This window comes from Somniosus microcephalus, unplaced genomic scaffold (genome assembly GCF_052327205.1).
Source record: "Somniosus microcephalus isolate GS21.2 unplaced genomic scaffold, FLI_Smic_1.0 unresolved_chr1, whole genome shotgun sequence".
NCBI lineage: Eukaryota > Metazoa > Chordata > Chondrichthyes > Squaliformes > Somniosidae > Somniosus > Somniosus microcephalus.
In genome coordinates this window covers 5871013-5887795 of record NW_028225179.1, presented here as the reverse complement: position 1 = coordinate 5887795, position 16783 = coordinate 5871013, and the positions used below count along the sequence as shown (strand labels likewise).

Genomic DNA, 16783 nt, shown 5'->3' with positions numbered 1-16783 from the left:
TATCCTTTACCATGGTCAGGTAATCAGCCATGTTGTACTGTCTGTTTAGGGCCAAGTAGCAATTGAGTTTTTTTTGGGTTTTTGTTGTTTCTGCCCAATATGACAGATATTTTTCCTTTTGCTTAGTGACGATTGTGCTGGGTCGAATACTTTGTGTTACGCTGTCACTGTCCTGGGGCTAGTTATTGATGGTAGTGTTAGTAGTTACTTCACTGAGTCCCAGGACCAGTTGACTGAGGGTATTCTTCTTTATGGTCCTCTCTTGGCACTTCAGGGCTTCGTATTGATAGCAGTGAGGGTTGCTCATTTTTAGGTGTTTCCGAAATTTGGTGGCTCTTTTTTGGATAGTAATTATTAATGGATATTGGCCTAGTTCTGCCCTGCATGCATTGTTTATGGTTTTCCTTTGAGTCCGGAGGATACTTTTACATAATTCTGCATGTTGGATCTCAATTGGGTGTTGTGTATGTACCTTTAAGAGAAGAACTGATTTTATACTGCAGTACTGGCATTGACCACCCCTGTATAAAAGGCACTAGCAGGCTTCTGTACCCCAGTCTGACGTTAATCTCTGTTCAGTAAAATACCTGTTTAATTGTTCTCCCGAAGTCCGTGTATTATTTAGGTGCGGACTTTACAGGTGTTTGTCCCATTTTGAAAATTCTTGTTGTGTTAGCAGTCCCCACACCTCACTGCCATAGAGTGCAATTGGTTCAATTACTGATTAAAAAATTTTGAGCCAAATGCTAATTGGGATTTCTATTTGGATTGATTTTTTAATGGCATAAAAAGCCCTTCTTGCTTTCTCTTTCAGTTCATTCACACCCAGCAGAAAATTTCCCGTAGAACTGATTTTTAAGCCCAAGTATGTGTAGTTAGTGGTTTGTTCAATTTTAGTTGTTCCTAGTGTGAAATTTATTCTGTGTCCCTGATGTCTGGATCTTTGCTGGAACACAAGGACTTTGGTTTTTTGGGGGTTTATTGTCAGGGCCCAGGTCTGACTGAACGACTCTAGCAGATCTAGGTTCTGCTGTAGACCCTCCTTAGTTGGTGACAGCAGAACCAGGTCATCTGCATAGAGGGTAAATTTAACCTGGAATTCATATAGGATGAGGCCGGGTGCTGTAGATTGTTCAAGTAGTTTTGCCAATTGATTGATGAAAATATTAAAGAGTGTCGGTGAGCTGGGCGAGGCCTGCGTCACGCCACGCCACTGTGGGAAGTATTTTGTTTGTTTGTCTCCAATTTTAACTGCACATTTATTGTTTGTACACATTGATTTAATTACATCATATGTTTTCCCCCTACACCACTTTCAATAAGTTTCAAGAAAAGACCGTCGTGCCAGATGGAATCGAAAGCCTTCTGGAAATTAATAAAGCAGGCAAAAATTTTGCTTTTGTTTTGATGAACATGTTTGTCAATTGGGGTCTGTAGGGTGAAGATATGATCTGATGTTCTATAGTTTGGTAGGAGTCCAACTTGGCTTTTACTCAAGACATTGTCCTCCTCAAGGAAGTCTATAAGCCTTTTGTTTATGATACCACAGAATACCTTGCCCAGGTTACTGTTTACACAAATGCCTCGATAGTTATTTGGGTGAACTTTGTCTCCACTTTTCTATATGGGCGTTCTGAGTCCTTTGTTCCAGATATCAGAGAAGTAACCGACACTCAGAACCAGTTGAAGAGTTTTAGGATAGCCAATTTCATTTTATCGTCTGTGTTATCACACTGACATAGAGAGCCTGAGAGAAACCAATCATTGTACAAATATCACACTGAGAGAGAGGACTGAGAGACACCAGTCAGTGTACAGCTATCTCCCTGAGAGAAATGGACTGAGAGACACCAGTCAGTTTACAGATACCTCCATGAGAGAGATGGACTGAGAGACACCAGTCAGTGTACAGCTATCTCCCTGAGAGAGAGGGACTCAGACACCAGTTAGTATACAGCTATCTCCCTGAGAGAGAGGGGACTGAGAGACACCATTCAGTGTACAGATATCTCCCCGAGAGAGAGGGACTGAGAGACACCAGTCAGAGTACAGATATCTCACTGAGAGAGGGGGGACTGAGAGACACCAGTCCGTGTACAGATATCGCCCTGAGAGAGAGGGGACTGGGAGACACCAGTCAGTGTACAGATATCTGCCTGAGAGAGAGGGACTGAGAGACACCAGTCAGTGTACATATATCTCCCTGAGAGAGAGGGGACTGGAAGGCATCAGTCAGTGTACAGATATATCCCTGAGAGAGAGGCGACTGCAAGACACCAGTCAGTGTACAGATATCTCCCTGAGGGAGAAGGACTGAGAGACACCAGTCAGTGTACAGATATCTCCCTGAGAGTGGGGACTGAGATGCACCAGTCACTGTACAGATATCTCCCTGAGAGAGAGGGAATGTGAGACACCAGTCAGTAAACAGATAACACACTGTGAAAAATGGGATTGAGAGACTCCAGTCAGAGTACAGATATCTCCCTGAGAGAGAGGTATGGAGAGACACCAGTCAGTGTACAAATATCTGCCTGAGGGAGAAGGACGAAGAGACACCAGTCAGTGTACAGATATCTCCCTGACAGAGATGGTCTGAGACACCAGTCAGATTATAGCTATCTCCCTGAGAGAGAGGGACTGAGATACACCAATCAATGTATAGATATCTCCCTGAAAGAGGGACTGTGAGACTCCAGTCAGTGTACAGATATCTCCCGGACAGAGAGGGACCGAGAGACACCAGTCAGTTTACATGTATCTCCCTGAAAGAGAGGGACTGAGAGACATCAGTCAGTGTACAGATATCTCCCTGAGAGAGAGGGTCTGAGAGACACGAGTCAGTTTACTGATCTCCCTGAGACAGAGGGACTGAGAGACACCAGTCAGTGTACAGATATCTCCCTGAGAGAGAGGGACTGAGAGGCAACAGTCAGTGTACCGATATCTCTCTGAGAGAGAGAGTCTGAGAGACAGCAGTCAGTGTACAGATATCTCCCTGAGAGAGAGGGGACAGAGATACACCAGTCTGTGTACAGGTGTCTCCCTGAGAGAGAGGACTGAGAGACACCAGTCAGTGTACAAATATCTCCCTGAGAGAGAGGGATACGGAGACACCAGTCAGTTTATAGATATCTCCCTGAGAGAGAGGGGACTGAGAGACAACAGTCAGTGTACAGATATCTCCCTGAGAGAGAGGGGACTGAGATACACCAGTCAGTGTACAGGTATCTCCCTGAGAGAGAGGACTGAGAGACACCAGTCAGTGTACAAATATCTCCCTGAGAGAGAGGGATACGGAGACACCAGTCAGTGTAAAGATATCTCCCTGAGAGAGACGAGAATGAGACACACCAGTCAGTGTACAGATATCTCCCTGAGAGAGAGAGGGGACTGCGAGACACCAGTCAGTGTACTGATATCTCCCTGAGACAGAGGGACTGAGAGACACCAGTAGTTGTACAGATATGACTATGAGAGACACGGGACTGAGAGACACCAGTCAGTCTACAGATATCTCCCTGAGAGAGAGAGGGACTGATAGACACCAGTCAGTATACAGTTATCACCTTGAGAGAGAGGGACTGAGAGACACCAGTCAGTGAACAGTTATCACACTGAGAGAGAGGGACTGAGAGACACCAGTCAGTATACAGTTATCACCCTGAGAGAGAGGGACTGAGAGACACCAGTCAGTGTACAGTTATCACACTGAGCGAGAGGGACTGAGAGACACCAGTCAGTGTACAAATATCTCAGTGATAGAGGGGGGACTGAGAGACACCAGTCGGTGTGCAGGTATCTCCCTGAGAGAGGTGACTGGGAGACACCAGTCAGTTTACAGATATCTCCCTGAGAGAGAGGGACTGAGAGACACCAGTCAGTCTACTGATATCTCCCTGAGAGAGAGGGGACTGGAAGACACCAGTCAGTGTACAGATATCTCCCAGAGGGAGAGGGACTGAGAGACACCAGTCAGTTTTCAGATAACACACTGTGAAAGATGGGATTGAGAGACACCAGTAGTGTACAGATATCTCCCTGAGAGAGAGGGACTGAGAGACACCAGTCAGTGTACAGATATCTCCCTGAGGGAGAGGGACTGAGAGACACCAGTCAGTATACAGATAACACACTGCGAAAGATGGGACTGAGAGACACCAGTAGTGTACAGATATCTCCCTGAGAGAGAGGGACTGAGAGACACCAGTCAGTGTACAGATATCTCCCTGAGGGAGAGGGACTGAGAGACACCAGTCAGTATACAGATAACACACTGCGAAAGATGGGACTGAGAGACACCAGTCAGTGCACAGATATCTCCCTGAGAGAGAGGGACTGTGAGACACCAGTCAGTGCACATATATCTCCATGAAAGCTTGGGACTGAGAGACACCAGTCAGTGTACAGATATCTCCCTGAGAGAGAGGGACTAAGACGCCAGTCAGCATGGGGATATCTCCCTGAGAGAGAGGGTCTGTGTGATACCAGTCAGTGTACAGTTATCACGCTGAGAGAGAGGGACTGAGAGACACCAGTCAGTGTGCAGATATCTCCCTGAGAGAGAGGGGACTGAGAGACACCAGTCAGTGTACAGATATCTCCCTGAGAGAGAGGAGACTGAGAGACAACAGTCAGTGTATAGATATCTCCCTGAGAGAAAGGGACGGACAGACTCCAGTCAGTGTACAGATATCTCCCTGAGAGAGAAGGAATGAGAGACACCAGTCAGTGTACAGATATCTCCCTGAGAGAGAGGGACTGAGAGGCACCAGTCAGTGCACAGTTATCTCCCTGAGAGAGAGGGACTCAGAGAGACCAGTCAGTGTACAGATATCTCCGAGAGTGAGTCTGAGAGGCACCAATCAGTGTACAGATATCAACGGGAGGGAGAGGGTACTGAGAGACACCAGTCAGTGTACAGATGTCTCCCTCTGAGAGAGGGGACTGAGAGACACCAGTCAGTGTGCAGATATCTCCCTGAGAGAGAGGACTGAGAGACACCAGTCAGTGTACAGATATCTCCCTCAGAGAGAGAGGGACTGAGAGACACCAGTCAGAGTACAGATATCCCCCTGAGGGAGAGGGGACTGAGAAATACCAGTCAGTGTTATGATAGCTCCCTGAGAGAGAGGGACTGAGAGGTACCAGTCAGTGCACAGATATCTCACTGAGAGAGGGGTGACTTAGAGACACCAGTCAGTGTACAGATATCTCCATAAGAGAGAGGGGACTGGGAGACACCAGTCAGTGTACAGATATCTCCCTGAGGGAGAGGAGAATGAGAGACACCAGTCAGTGTACAGATTTCTCCCTGAGAGTGAGGACTGAGAGACACCATTCAGTGTTCAGATATCTCCCTCAGAGAGGGACAAGGAGCTACCAGTCAGTGTACATATATCTCCCTGAGAGAAATGGACTGACAGACATCAGTCAGTGTACAGATATCTCTCTGAGGGAGAGGGACTGAGAGACACCAGTCAGTGTACAGATATCTCCCTGAGGGAGAGGGACAGGGAGGCACATGTCAGTGTACAGATATCTCCCTGAGAGAGTGGGGACTGAGAGACACCAGTCAGTGTACAGTTATCTCCCTGAAAGAGAGGATCTGAGAGACACCAGTCAGTGTGGAGATATCTCCCTGAGAGAGAGGGTCTGAGAGACATCAGTCAGTTTAAAGATACCTCCCTGAGAGAGAGGGGACTGAGAGACACCCGTCAGTGTACAGATATCTCCCTGAGAGAGAGGGACCGAGAGGCACAAGTCAGTGTACTGATTTCTCCTTGAGTGAGAGGGGACTGAGAGACACCAGTCAATGTGGAGATGTCTCCCTGAGAGAGCGGGAATGAGAGACACCAGTCAGTGTACAGATATCTCAGTGAGAGAGGGGGGACTGAGAGACATCAGTCAGTGTACAGATATCTCCCTGATGGAGAGGGACTGAGAGACACCAATTAGTCTACAGATGTCTCATTGAGAGAGCGTGTACTGAGAGACACAAGTCAGTGTCCAGGTATCTCCCTGAGAGAGAAGGACTGAGACACCAGTCAGTGTACATATATCTCCCTGAAGGAGAGGGACTGAGACACCAGTCAGTGTACAACTATCTCCCTGAGAGAGAGGGACTGAGAGCCACTAGTCAGTGTACATATATCTCCCTGAAAGAGAGGGACTGAGAGACACCAATCAGTGTACAAATATCTCCCTGCGAGAGAGGGACTGTGAGACACCTGTCAGTGCACATATATCTCCCTGAAAGAGTGGGACTGAGAGACACCAGTCAGTGTACATATCTCCCTGAGAGAGAGGGACTAGGAGACACCAGTCAGCATGGAGATATCTCCCTGAGAGAGAGGGTCTGAGAGACATCAATCTGTGTACATATATATCGCTGGGAGAGAGGGACTGAGACACCAGTCAGTGTAGAGATATCTCCCTGAGAGAGAGGGACTGAGAGACACCAGTCAGTGTCCATATATCTCCCTGAGAGGGAGGGGACTGAGAGACACCAGTCAGAGTATAGATATCTCCCTGAGAGAGAGGGACTGAGACACCAGTCAGTGTACAGATGTCTCCCTGAGAGAGAAGGACTGAGAGACACCAGTCAGTATAAAGGTATCTCCCTGAGAGAGAAGGACTGATAGACACCAGTCAGTGTACAGATATCTCCCTGAGAGAGAGAGACTGAGGCACCAGTCAGTTTACAGATATCTCCCTGAGAGAGAAGCACTGAGACACCCGTCAGTGTACAGATATCTCACTGAGACAGAGGGACTGAGAGACACCAGGCAGTGTACATATCTCCATGCGATAGAGGGACTGAGAGACGCCAGTCTGTGCACAGATATCTCCCTGAAAGAGATGGACTGAGAGACACCATTCAGTTTACAGATATCTCTATGAGAGAGGAGGGACTGAGAGACATCAGTCAGTGTACAGATATCTCCCTGAGAGAGAGGGACTAAGACACCAGTCAGCATGGGGATATCTCCCTGACAGAGAGGGTCTGAGTGACACCAGTCAGTGTACAGTTATCACGCTGAGAGAGAGGGCCTGAGAGACACCAGTCAGTGTGCAGATATCTCCCTGAGAGAGAGGGGACTGAGAGACACCAGTCAGTGTACAGATATCTCCCTGAGAGAGAGGGGACTGAGAGACAACAGTCAGTGTATAGATATCTCCCTGAGAGAGAGGGGGCTGAGAGATACCAGTCAGTGTATAGATATCTCCCTGAGAGAAAGGGACTGAGAGACACCAGTCAGAGTACAGTTATCCCCCTGAGGGAGAGGGGACTGAGAGTTACCAGTCAGTGTTATGATAGCTCCCTGAGAGAGAGGGACTGAGAGGTACCAGTCAGTGTACAGATATCTCACTGAGAGAGGGGTGACTTCGATACACCAGTCAGTGTACAGATATCCTCATAAGAGAGAGGGGACTGGGAGACACCAGTCAGTGTACAGATATCTCCCTGAGGGAGAGGAGAATGAGTGACACCAGTCAGTGTACAGATATCACCCTGAGAGTGAGGACTGAGAGACACCATTCAGTGTTCAGATATCTCCCTCAGAGAGGGACTAGGAGATACCAGTCAGTGTACATATATCTCCCTGAGAGAAATGGACTGACAGACATCAGTCAGTGTACAGATATCTCTCTGAGGGAGAGGGACTGAGAGACACCAGTCAGCGTACAGATATCTCCCTGAGGGAGAGGGAGAGAGAGGCAAAAGTCAGTGTACAGATATCTCCCTGAGAGAGTGGGGACAGAGAGACAGCAGTCAGTGTACAGTTATCTCCCTGAGAGAGAGGGTCTGAGAGACACCAGTCAGTGTGGAGATATCTCCCTGAGAGAGAGGGTCTGAGAGATATCAGTCAGTTTAAAGATACCTCCCTGAGAGAGAGGGGACTGAGAGACACCCGTCAGTGTAGAGATATCTCCCTGAGAGAGAGGGATTGAGAGGCACGAGTCAGTGTACTGATTTCGCCTTGAGTGAGAGGGGACTGACAGACACCAGTCAATGTGGAGATATCTCCCTGAGAGAGAGGGACTGAGACACCAGTCAGTGTACAGATATCTCCCTGAGAGAGAAGTACTGAGAGACACCAGTCAGTATAAAGCTATCTCCCTGAGAGAGAAGGACTGATACACACCAGTCAGTGTACAGATATCTCCCTGAGAGAGAGGGACTGAGGCACCAGTCTGTTTACAGATATCTCCCTGAGAGAGAAGGACTGAGACACGCGTCAGTGTACAGATATCTCCCTGAGAGAGAGGGACTGAGAGACACCAGGCAGTGTACATATCTCCCTGAGATAGAGGGACTGAGAGACGCCAGTCTGTGCACAGATATCTCCCTGAAAGAGATGGACTGAGAGACACCAGTCAGTTTACAGATATCTCTATGAGAGAGGAGGGACTGAGAGACACCAGACAGTCTACAGATATCTCCCTGAGATAGAGGGGACTGAGAGACACCAGTCAGTGCACAGATATCTCACTGAGAGAGGGGGGACAGACAGACACCAGTCAGTGTACAGATATCTCACTGAGAGAGGGCGGACGGAGAGACACCAGTCAGTGTAGACATATCTCCCTGAGAGAGAGGGGACTGGGAGAATCCATTCAGTGTACAGATCTTTCCCTGAGAGAGAGGGACTGGGAGACACCAGTCAGTGTACAGATATCACGCTGAGAGAGAGGACTGAGAGACGCCAGTCAGTGTACAGATATTCCACTGAGAGAGGGCTGATTGAGAGAAAGTCCCTTTGTTCCATTTCTAGCTAATGAATGATGTTTCTTTACAGTGGGCAAACTTGAGGAACAGAAGCCTGCAGCAGGAGAAGCTGAATGTTTTTAGAAGTTATATTGATTACGAGGTACTTCATATTTTAACTAAGCTATGAGTGCTTGGCTTTACTCTGTATCTAACCCGTGCTGCACCTGCCCTGAGAGTGTTTGATGGGACAGTGTAGAGGGAGATTTATTCTGTATGTAACCCGTGCTGTACCTGTTCTGCGATTGCTGGTGGGACAGTGTAGAGGGAGCTTTACTCTGTATCTAACGTGTGCTGCACCTGCCCTGGGAGTGTTTGATGGGACAGTGTAGAGGGCGCTTTACTCTGTTTCTAACCCGTGCTGTACCTGCCCTGGGAGTGTTTGATGGGACAATGTTGAGGGAGCTTTATTCTGTATGTAACCCGTGCTGTACCTGCCCTGGGAGTGTTTGGTGGGACAGTGTATAGGGAGCTTTACTCTGTATCTAACCTGTGCTGCACCTGCCCTGGGAGTGTTTGATGGAACTGTGTAGAGGGAGCTTTACTCTCTATCGAAACCCTGCTGTACCTGCCCTGGGAGTGTTTGGTGGGACAGTGTGGAGGGAGCTTTACTCTGTATCTAATCCACGTGGAACCTGCCCTGCGTGTGTTTGACGAGACAGTGTAGAGGAAATTTTACTCTGTATCTATCCCGCGTTGTACCTGCCCATGCAGTGTTTGATGGGGCAGTGTAGAGGGAGCTTTGCACTGTATCTAACCCGGCTGTACCTGCCCTGGAGTGTTTGTAGGGACAGTGTAGAGGGAGCTTTACTTTTTATCTAACCCGGCTCTACCTGCCCTGGAGTGTTTGTAGGGACAGTGTAGAGATAGCTTTACTCTATATATAAACCGTGCTGTACCTGCCCTGGGAGTGTTTGATGGGACAGTGTAGAGGGAGCTTTACTCTGTATCTAATCCGTGCTTACATGCCATGGTAGTGTTTGATGGGACAGTGTAGAGGGAGCATTACTCTGTAACTAACCCGTGCTGTACCTGCCCTGGGACTGTTTGATGGGACAGTGCAGAATGAGCTTTACTCTGTATCTAATCCGTCATGTACCTGCCCTGGGAGTGTTTGATGGGACAGTGTAGAGGGAGCTTTACGCTGTTGAAGTGATACTAAAATCGGCTGTGTGGTTGATACTGAAGAAGGAAGCTGTAGACTGCAGGAAGATATCAATTAGTTGGTCAGTTGGGCAGAACGGAGGCAAATGGAATTCAATCCGGAGAAGTGTGAGGTCATGCACTTGGGGAGGGCTAACAAGGGAAGGGAATACACATTAAATGGTAGGGCACTGAGTAGTGTAGAGGAACAAATGGACCTTGGAGAGCATGTCCACAGGTCCGTGAAGGTAGCAGGCCAGCTAGACAAATAAGGTGGTTAAGAAGTCATACGGAATGATTGGCTTCATTAGGCATGGCATAGAATACAAGAGCAAGGGGGGTTATGCTTCAACTGTATATAACACTAGTTAGGCCTCAGCTAGAGTACTGCGTGCAGTTCTGGTCACCACATTACAGGAAGTATGTGATTGCACTAGAGAGGGTACAGAGGAGATTTACAAGGATGTTGCTGGGAGTAGAGAATCTTTGCTATGAGGAAAGACTGGATAGGCTGGGTCTGTTTTCCTTGGAACAGAGGCAGCTGAGGGGAGACCGTATTGAGGTGTATAAAATTGTGAGAGACATAGCTAAAGTGGATAAAAGGGACTTGTATTCCAAAGCAGTGTGGTCAAAAACCATGGGGCACAGATTTAAAGTAATTGGTGGAAGGTTTAGAGGGGATTTGAGGGGCTATTTCTTCACCCAGAGGGTTGTGGGGATGTGGAAGTCACTGCCTGAAAGCATGGTAGAGGCAGGAACCCTAACCACATTTAAAAGTACTTGGATGTGCACTTGGGATGCTCTAACGTGCAGGGCTACGGACCAAGATCTGTGAAGTGGGATTAAGCTGGATATCTCTTTTTTGGCCGGCGTGGACACGATGGGCTGGAATGGCCTCATTCCGTGCTGTAACTTTCTATGATTCTATGATTCCAACCCGTGCTGCACCTGCCCTGGGAGTGATTGATGGGGCAGTGTTGAGGGAACTTTTCCCTTTGTCTCACCCATGCTGTACCTGCCCTGAGATTTTTTGATCGGACAGTGTAGAGGGAGCTTGACTCTGTAACTAACCTGCACTGTAACTGACCTGGGAGTGTTTGGTGAGACAGTGTAGAGGGAGCTTTACTCTGTATCTAACCTGTGCTGTACCTGGCCTGAGAGTTTTTGATGGGACAGTAAAGAGGGTGCTTTACTCTGTATCTAACGCGGGCTATGCCTGCCCTGGGAGTGTTGTAAAAATGTAAGACGTCACACAACACCAGATTATAGTCCAACAGTTTTATATGAAATCACAAGCTTTCGGAGCGCTGCTCCTTCGTCAGGTGAAGTGGAGAGATGCATAAAGACACAGCTTATATAGTCAGAGAAGAATGCCAGGTGATTACAGGTAATCTTTCTAACTGCCATTTATCACACCTCGGCAGAGAGATAATCACAGCGACCAAAGGTGTGAATGGTGTCCAAACAGGCTAGTCAGGAAAACATTACATCAAAGAACAATGAGTTGGGGTCACAAGTGGTCAAATGGTGCAGATGCTGGGGTCTGTATGAAAAACAAAAAACAGAATTTTTTTTTTTTTTTTGCTGGAAATCACAGCAGGTCCAGCCGCATCTGTGTAGAGAGAACAAGCCAATGACGACTCAAGTCTGGGTGACCCTACGTCAGGTGGGGTTACATGTAGCGTGACATGAACCCAAGATCGCGGTTGAGGCCATCCTCATGAGTGCGGAACTTGGCTATCAATTTCTGCTCGACGATTTTGCGTTGTCGTGTGTCTCGAAAGCCGCCTTGGAGAATGCTTACCCGAAGATCGGAGGCTGAATGTCCTTGACTGCTGATGTTTACCCCGACCGGGAGGGAACACTCCTTGCTGGCGATTGTTGCATGGTGCCTGTTCATCCGTTGTCGCAGTGCCTGCATGGGCTCGCTGATGTACCATGCTCCGGAGCATCCTTTCCTGCAATGTATGAGGTAGACAACGTTGGCCGAGTCACATGAGTATGTACCATGTACCTGGTGGGTGGTGTCCTCACGTGTGATGATGGTATCTGTGTTGATGATCTGGCATGTCTTGCAGAGGTTGCCGTGGCAGGGTTGTGTGGTGTCGTGGTCGCTGTTCTCCTGAAAGCTGGTTAATTTGCTGCGAACGATGGTCTGTTTGAGGTTAGGCGGCTGTTTGAAGGCGAGTAGTGGAGGCGTGGGAATGGCCTTAGTGATGTGTTCGTCGTCATCGATGACATGTTGGAGGCTGCGAAGAAATTAGTTTCTCCGCTCCGGTAACGTACTGGACGATAAAGGGTACTCTGTTATTTGTGTCCCGTGTTTGTCTTCTGAGGAGGTCTATGCGATTTTTTGCTGTGGCCCGTCGGAACTGTCGATCGACGAGTCGAGTGTCATATCCTGTTCTTACGAGGGCGTCTTTCAGCGTCTGTAGGTGTCCATCGCGTTCCTCCTCATCTGAGCAGATCCTGTGTATTCGCAGGGCTTTCCCATAGTGGATGGCTTCTTTAACGTGGTTATGGTGGAAGCTGGAGAAGTGAAGCATCGTGAGGTTGTCCGTGGGCTTGCGGTAGAGTGAAGTGCTGAGGTGTCCGCCTTTGATGGAGATTCGTGAATCACTGAAAAGACTACACGATAACATCAACAAGTTCCATCCCACCATCAAACTCACCATGGACCACTCCTCAGAATCGGTTTCATTTTTGGACACACGAATCTCCATCAAAGACGGACACCTCAGCACTTCACTCTACTGCAAGCCCACGGACAACCTCATGATGCTCCACTTCTCCAGCTTCCAACCTAACCACGTTAAAGAACCATCCCCTATGGACAAGACCTACGAATACACAGGATCTGCTCAGACGAGGAGGAACGCGATGGACACCTACAGACGCTGAAAGATGCCCTCGTAAGAACAGGATATGATGCTCGATTCATTGATCGACAGTTCCGACGAGCCACAGCAAAAAATCGCACAGACCTCCTTAGAAGACAAACACGGGACGCAACCAACAAAGTACCCTTCGTCGTCCAGTACCTCCCTGGAGCAGAGAAACTACACCATGTTCTTCGCAGCCTTCAACATGTCATCGATGACGATGAACACCTCGCTAAGGCCATCCCCACGCCTCCACTACTCGCCTTCAAACAACCGCCTAACCTCAAACAGACCATCGTTCGCAGCAAATTACCCAGCTTTCAGGAGAACAGGGACCACGACACCACACAACCCTGCCACGGCAACCTCTGCAAGAAATGCCAGATCATCAACACAGATACCATCATCACACGTGAGGACACCACCCACCAGGTACATGGTACATACTCATGTGACTCGGCCAACGTTGTTTACCTCATACGTTGCAGGAAAGGATGCCCCGGAGCATGGTACATCGGCGAGACCATGCAGACACTGCGACAACGGATGAATGGACACCGCGCAGCAATCGCCAGGCAGGAGTGTTCCCTCCCAGTCGGGGAACACTTCAGCAGTCAAGGACATTCAGCCTCCGATCTTCAGGTAAGCATTCTCCAAGGCAGCCTTCGAGACACAAGACAATGCAAAATCGTAGAGCAGAAACTGATAGCCAAGTTCCGCACTCATGAGGACAGCCTCAGCCGCGATCTTGGGTTCATGTCACGCTACATGTAACCCCACCTGACGTAGGGTCGCCCAGACTCGAGTCGTCATCGGCTTGTTCTCTCTACACAGATGCGTCCGGACCTGCTGTGATTTCCAGCAAAAAAAAAAAAATGTTTCTTTGTCTGTTTTTTGTTTTTCATACAGACGCCAACATCTGCAGCATTTGACCCCTTGTGACCCCACCTCATTGTTCTTTGATGTAATGTTTTCCTGACTAACCTATTTGGACACCATTCACACCTTTGATCGCTGTGATTATCTCTCTGCCGCGGTGTGATAAATGGCAGTTAGAAAGATTACCTGTAATCATCTGGCATTATTCTCTGACTATATAAGCAGTGTCTTTATGCATCTCTCCACCTCACCTGATGAAGGAGCAGCGCTCCGAAAGCTTGTGATTTCAAATAAAACTGTTGGAAAATAACCTGGTGTTGTGTGACTTATTACATTTGTCCACCCCAGTCCAACACCGGCATCTCCACACCATGCCCTGGGTTTAATGGGACAGTGTCGAGGGAGCTTTACTCTGCATCTAACCTGTGCTGTACCTGCCCTGGGAGTGTTTCATTGTGCAGTGTAGAGCATGCTTTCCTCTGTGTCTAACCCATGCTGTACCTGTCCTGGGAGTGTTTGATGGGACAGTGTAGAGGAAGATTTGCTCTCTATCTAACCCATGCTGTACCTGCCCTGTGACTGTTGATGGGACAGTGCAGAGGGAGCTTTACTCTGTATTTAATCCGTTCTGTACCTGCCCTGGGAGAGTACGATGGGAGAGTGTAGGGAGAGATTTACTCTGTCGAAATGATATTAAATCGGCAGTGTGATTGATACTGAAGAAGGAAGATGTAGACTGGAGTAAGATATCAATTAATTGGTCAGGTGGGCAGAACAGAGGCAAATGGAATTCAACCTGGTGAAGTGCGAGGTCATGCATTTGGGGAGGGCTAAGAAGGAAAGGGAATACACATTAAATGGTAGGACAGTGAGTAGAGTAGATGAACAAAGGGACCTTGGAGTGTATGTCCAGAGATCCCTGAAGGTAGCAGGCCAGGTAGATAAGGTGGTTAAGAAGACATACGGAATGCTTGCCTTTAATAGCCATGGCATAGAATACAAGAGCAGGGGGGGGTTATGCTTCAACTGTATAAATCTCTTTTTAGGCCTCAGCTAGAGTACTGCGTGCAGTTCTGGGCACCGTATTACAGGAAAGATATGATTGCACTAGAGAGGGTACAGAGGAGATTTACAAGGATGTTGCCGGGAGTGGAGAATCTTAGCTATGAGGAAAGATTGGATAGGCTGGGTCTGTTTTCCTTGGAACAGAGGAGGCTGAGGGGAGACCTTATTGAGATGTATAAAATTATGAGGGGCCAAGATAAAGTGGATAGAAAGGATCTATTTCCCTTTGCAGAGTGGTCAAAAACCAGGGGGCACAGATTTAAAGTAATTGGTGGAAGGTTTAGAGGGGATTTGAGGGGAAATTTCAGAGGGAAGTTCCAGAGGGGAATCTTATACAGTACCCATGGATTGGAGGAAAGCTAATGTTTTTTTTTGCTGCTGTTAATCTTTTATTTAAATCTGGTAGTACTTGTTATAACTCATCAATTACATGATAAATCCAATACATTCATTAACCACAATAAGGCTAAGTGGGTAGCTAATGTTACCCCACTATTCAAAAAAGGTGGTAGAGAGAAAACGGGAAATTATAGACCGGTAAGCCTGACATCGGCAGCAGGGAAAATGCTAGAGTCCATTATAAAAGATGTAATAGCAGAGCACTTGGAAAACAGTGACAGGATCAGACAAAGTCAACATGGATTCACAAAGGGTAAATCGTGCTTGACTAATCTACTGGAATTTTTTGAGGATGTAACTGGTAAAATAGATAAGGGAGAACCAGTGGATGTGGTGTATCTGGACATTCAGAAGGCCATCGATAAGGTCCCGCATAGGAGATTAGCATGTAAAGTTAAGGCACATGGGATTGGGGTCAAGGTATTGACTTGGATAGAAAACTGGTTGGCAGACAGAAAGCAAAGCGTTGGAATAAACGGGTCGTTTTCCTAGTGGCAGGCAGTGACTAGTGGTGTACCGCAGGGATCGGTCCTTGGACCCCAGCTATTCACAATATATATAAATGATCTGGACAAGGGAACTAGATGTAATATCTCCAAATTTGCAGACAACACAAAGCTGGGTGGGCATGTGTGCTGTGAGGAAGATGTCGAGAAACTCCAGGATGATTTGGACATGTTGAGTGATTGGGCAGAAACATGGCAGATGCAATATAACGTGGATAAATGTGAGGTTATACACTTTGGTGGCAAAAACAGGAAGGCAGACTATTATCTAAATGGCAATAGATTGGAGAAGGGGAAGTGCAACGAGACCTAGGTGTCCTTGTGCACAAGTCGCTGAAGGTATGCATGCAGGTGCAGCAGGCAGTTAAGAAGGCAAATGGTATGTTGGCCTTCGTAGTGAGAGAGTTTGAGTACAGGAACAAGGATGTCTTGCTGCAGTTGTACAGGGCCTTGGTGAGACCACATCTTGAGTATTGTGTGCAGTTTTGTTCGCCTTATCTGAGGAAGGATGTTCTTGCCATGGAGAGAGTGCAGCGAAGATTCACCAGACTGATACCTGGGGTGGCAGGAATGACGTATGAGGAGAGATTGGGTCGATTAGACTTGTACTCGCTGGAGTTTAGAAGAATGAGAGGTGATCTCATTGAAACTTATAAAATTCTGACAGGACTGGACATACTCGCTGCAGGAAGGATGTTCCCGATGGTCGGGGAGTCCAGAACCAGGGGACATAGTCTAAGGATAAAGGGTAGGCCATTTAAGACAGAAATGAGGAGGAATTTCTACACCCAGAAATTGGTGAACCTGTGGAACTCTCTACCACAGAAGACGGTGGAGGCCAGTTCATTAAATTTATTCAAGAAGGAGTTGGATATATTTCTTAAGGCTAAAGGGATCAAGGGGTATGGGGAGAAAGCACGGACCGGACACTGAATTTGGATGATCAGCCATGATCGCATTGAATGGCGGAGCAGGCTCGAGGGGCTAAATGGCCTACTCCTGCTCCTATCTTCTATGTTTCTATGTAAATTTCTTCACCCAGAGGGTGGTGGGGGTCTGGAACTCACTGCCTGAAAGGGTGGTAAAGGCAGGAAACCTAACCACATTTAAAAAGTACTTGGATGTGCACTTAGGAT

At 47.7% G+C, this 16783-nt stretch overlaps 1 protein-coding gene and 1 pseudogene across 1 annotated transcript in view; one reads left to right on the top strand and one right to left on the bottom strand.

The window, feature by feature from the left end:
• The window catches only part of LOC147093349 (RING finger protein 112-like), a 232672-nt gene that overhangs the window by 192968 nt on the left and 22921 nt on the right, over positions 1–16783 (top strand). Inside the window, exon 10 of the mRNA XM_085974283.1 lies at positions 8804–8876. Coding sequence (XP_085830409.1) covers positions 8804–8876 — 73 coding nt within the window. The remainder of the gene's footprint in view (positions 1–8803; positions 8877–16783) is intronic.
• LOC147093350 (uncharacterized) lies at positions 11589–14131 on the bottom strand (annotated as a pseudogene).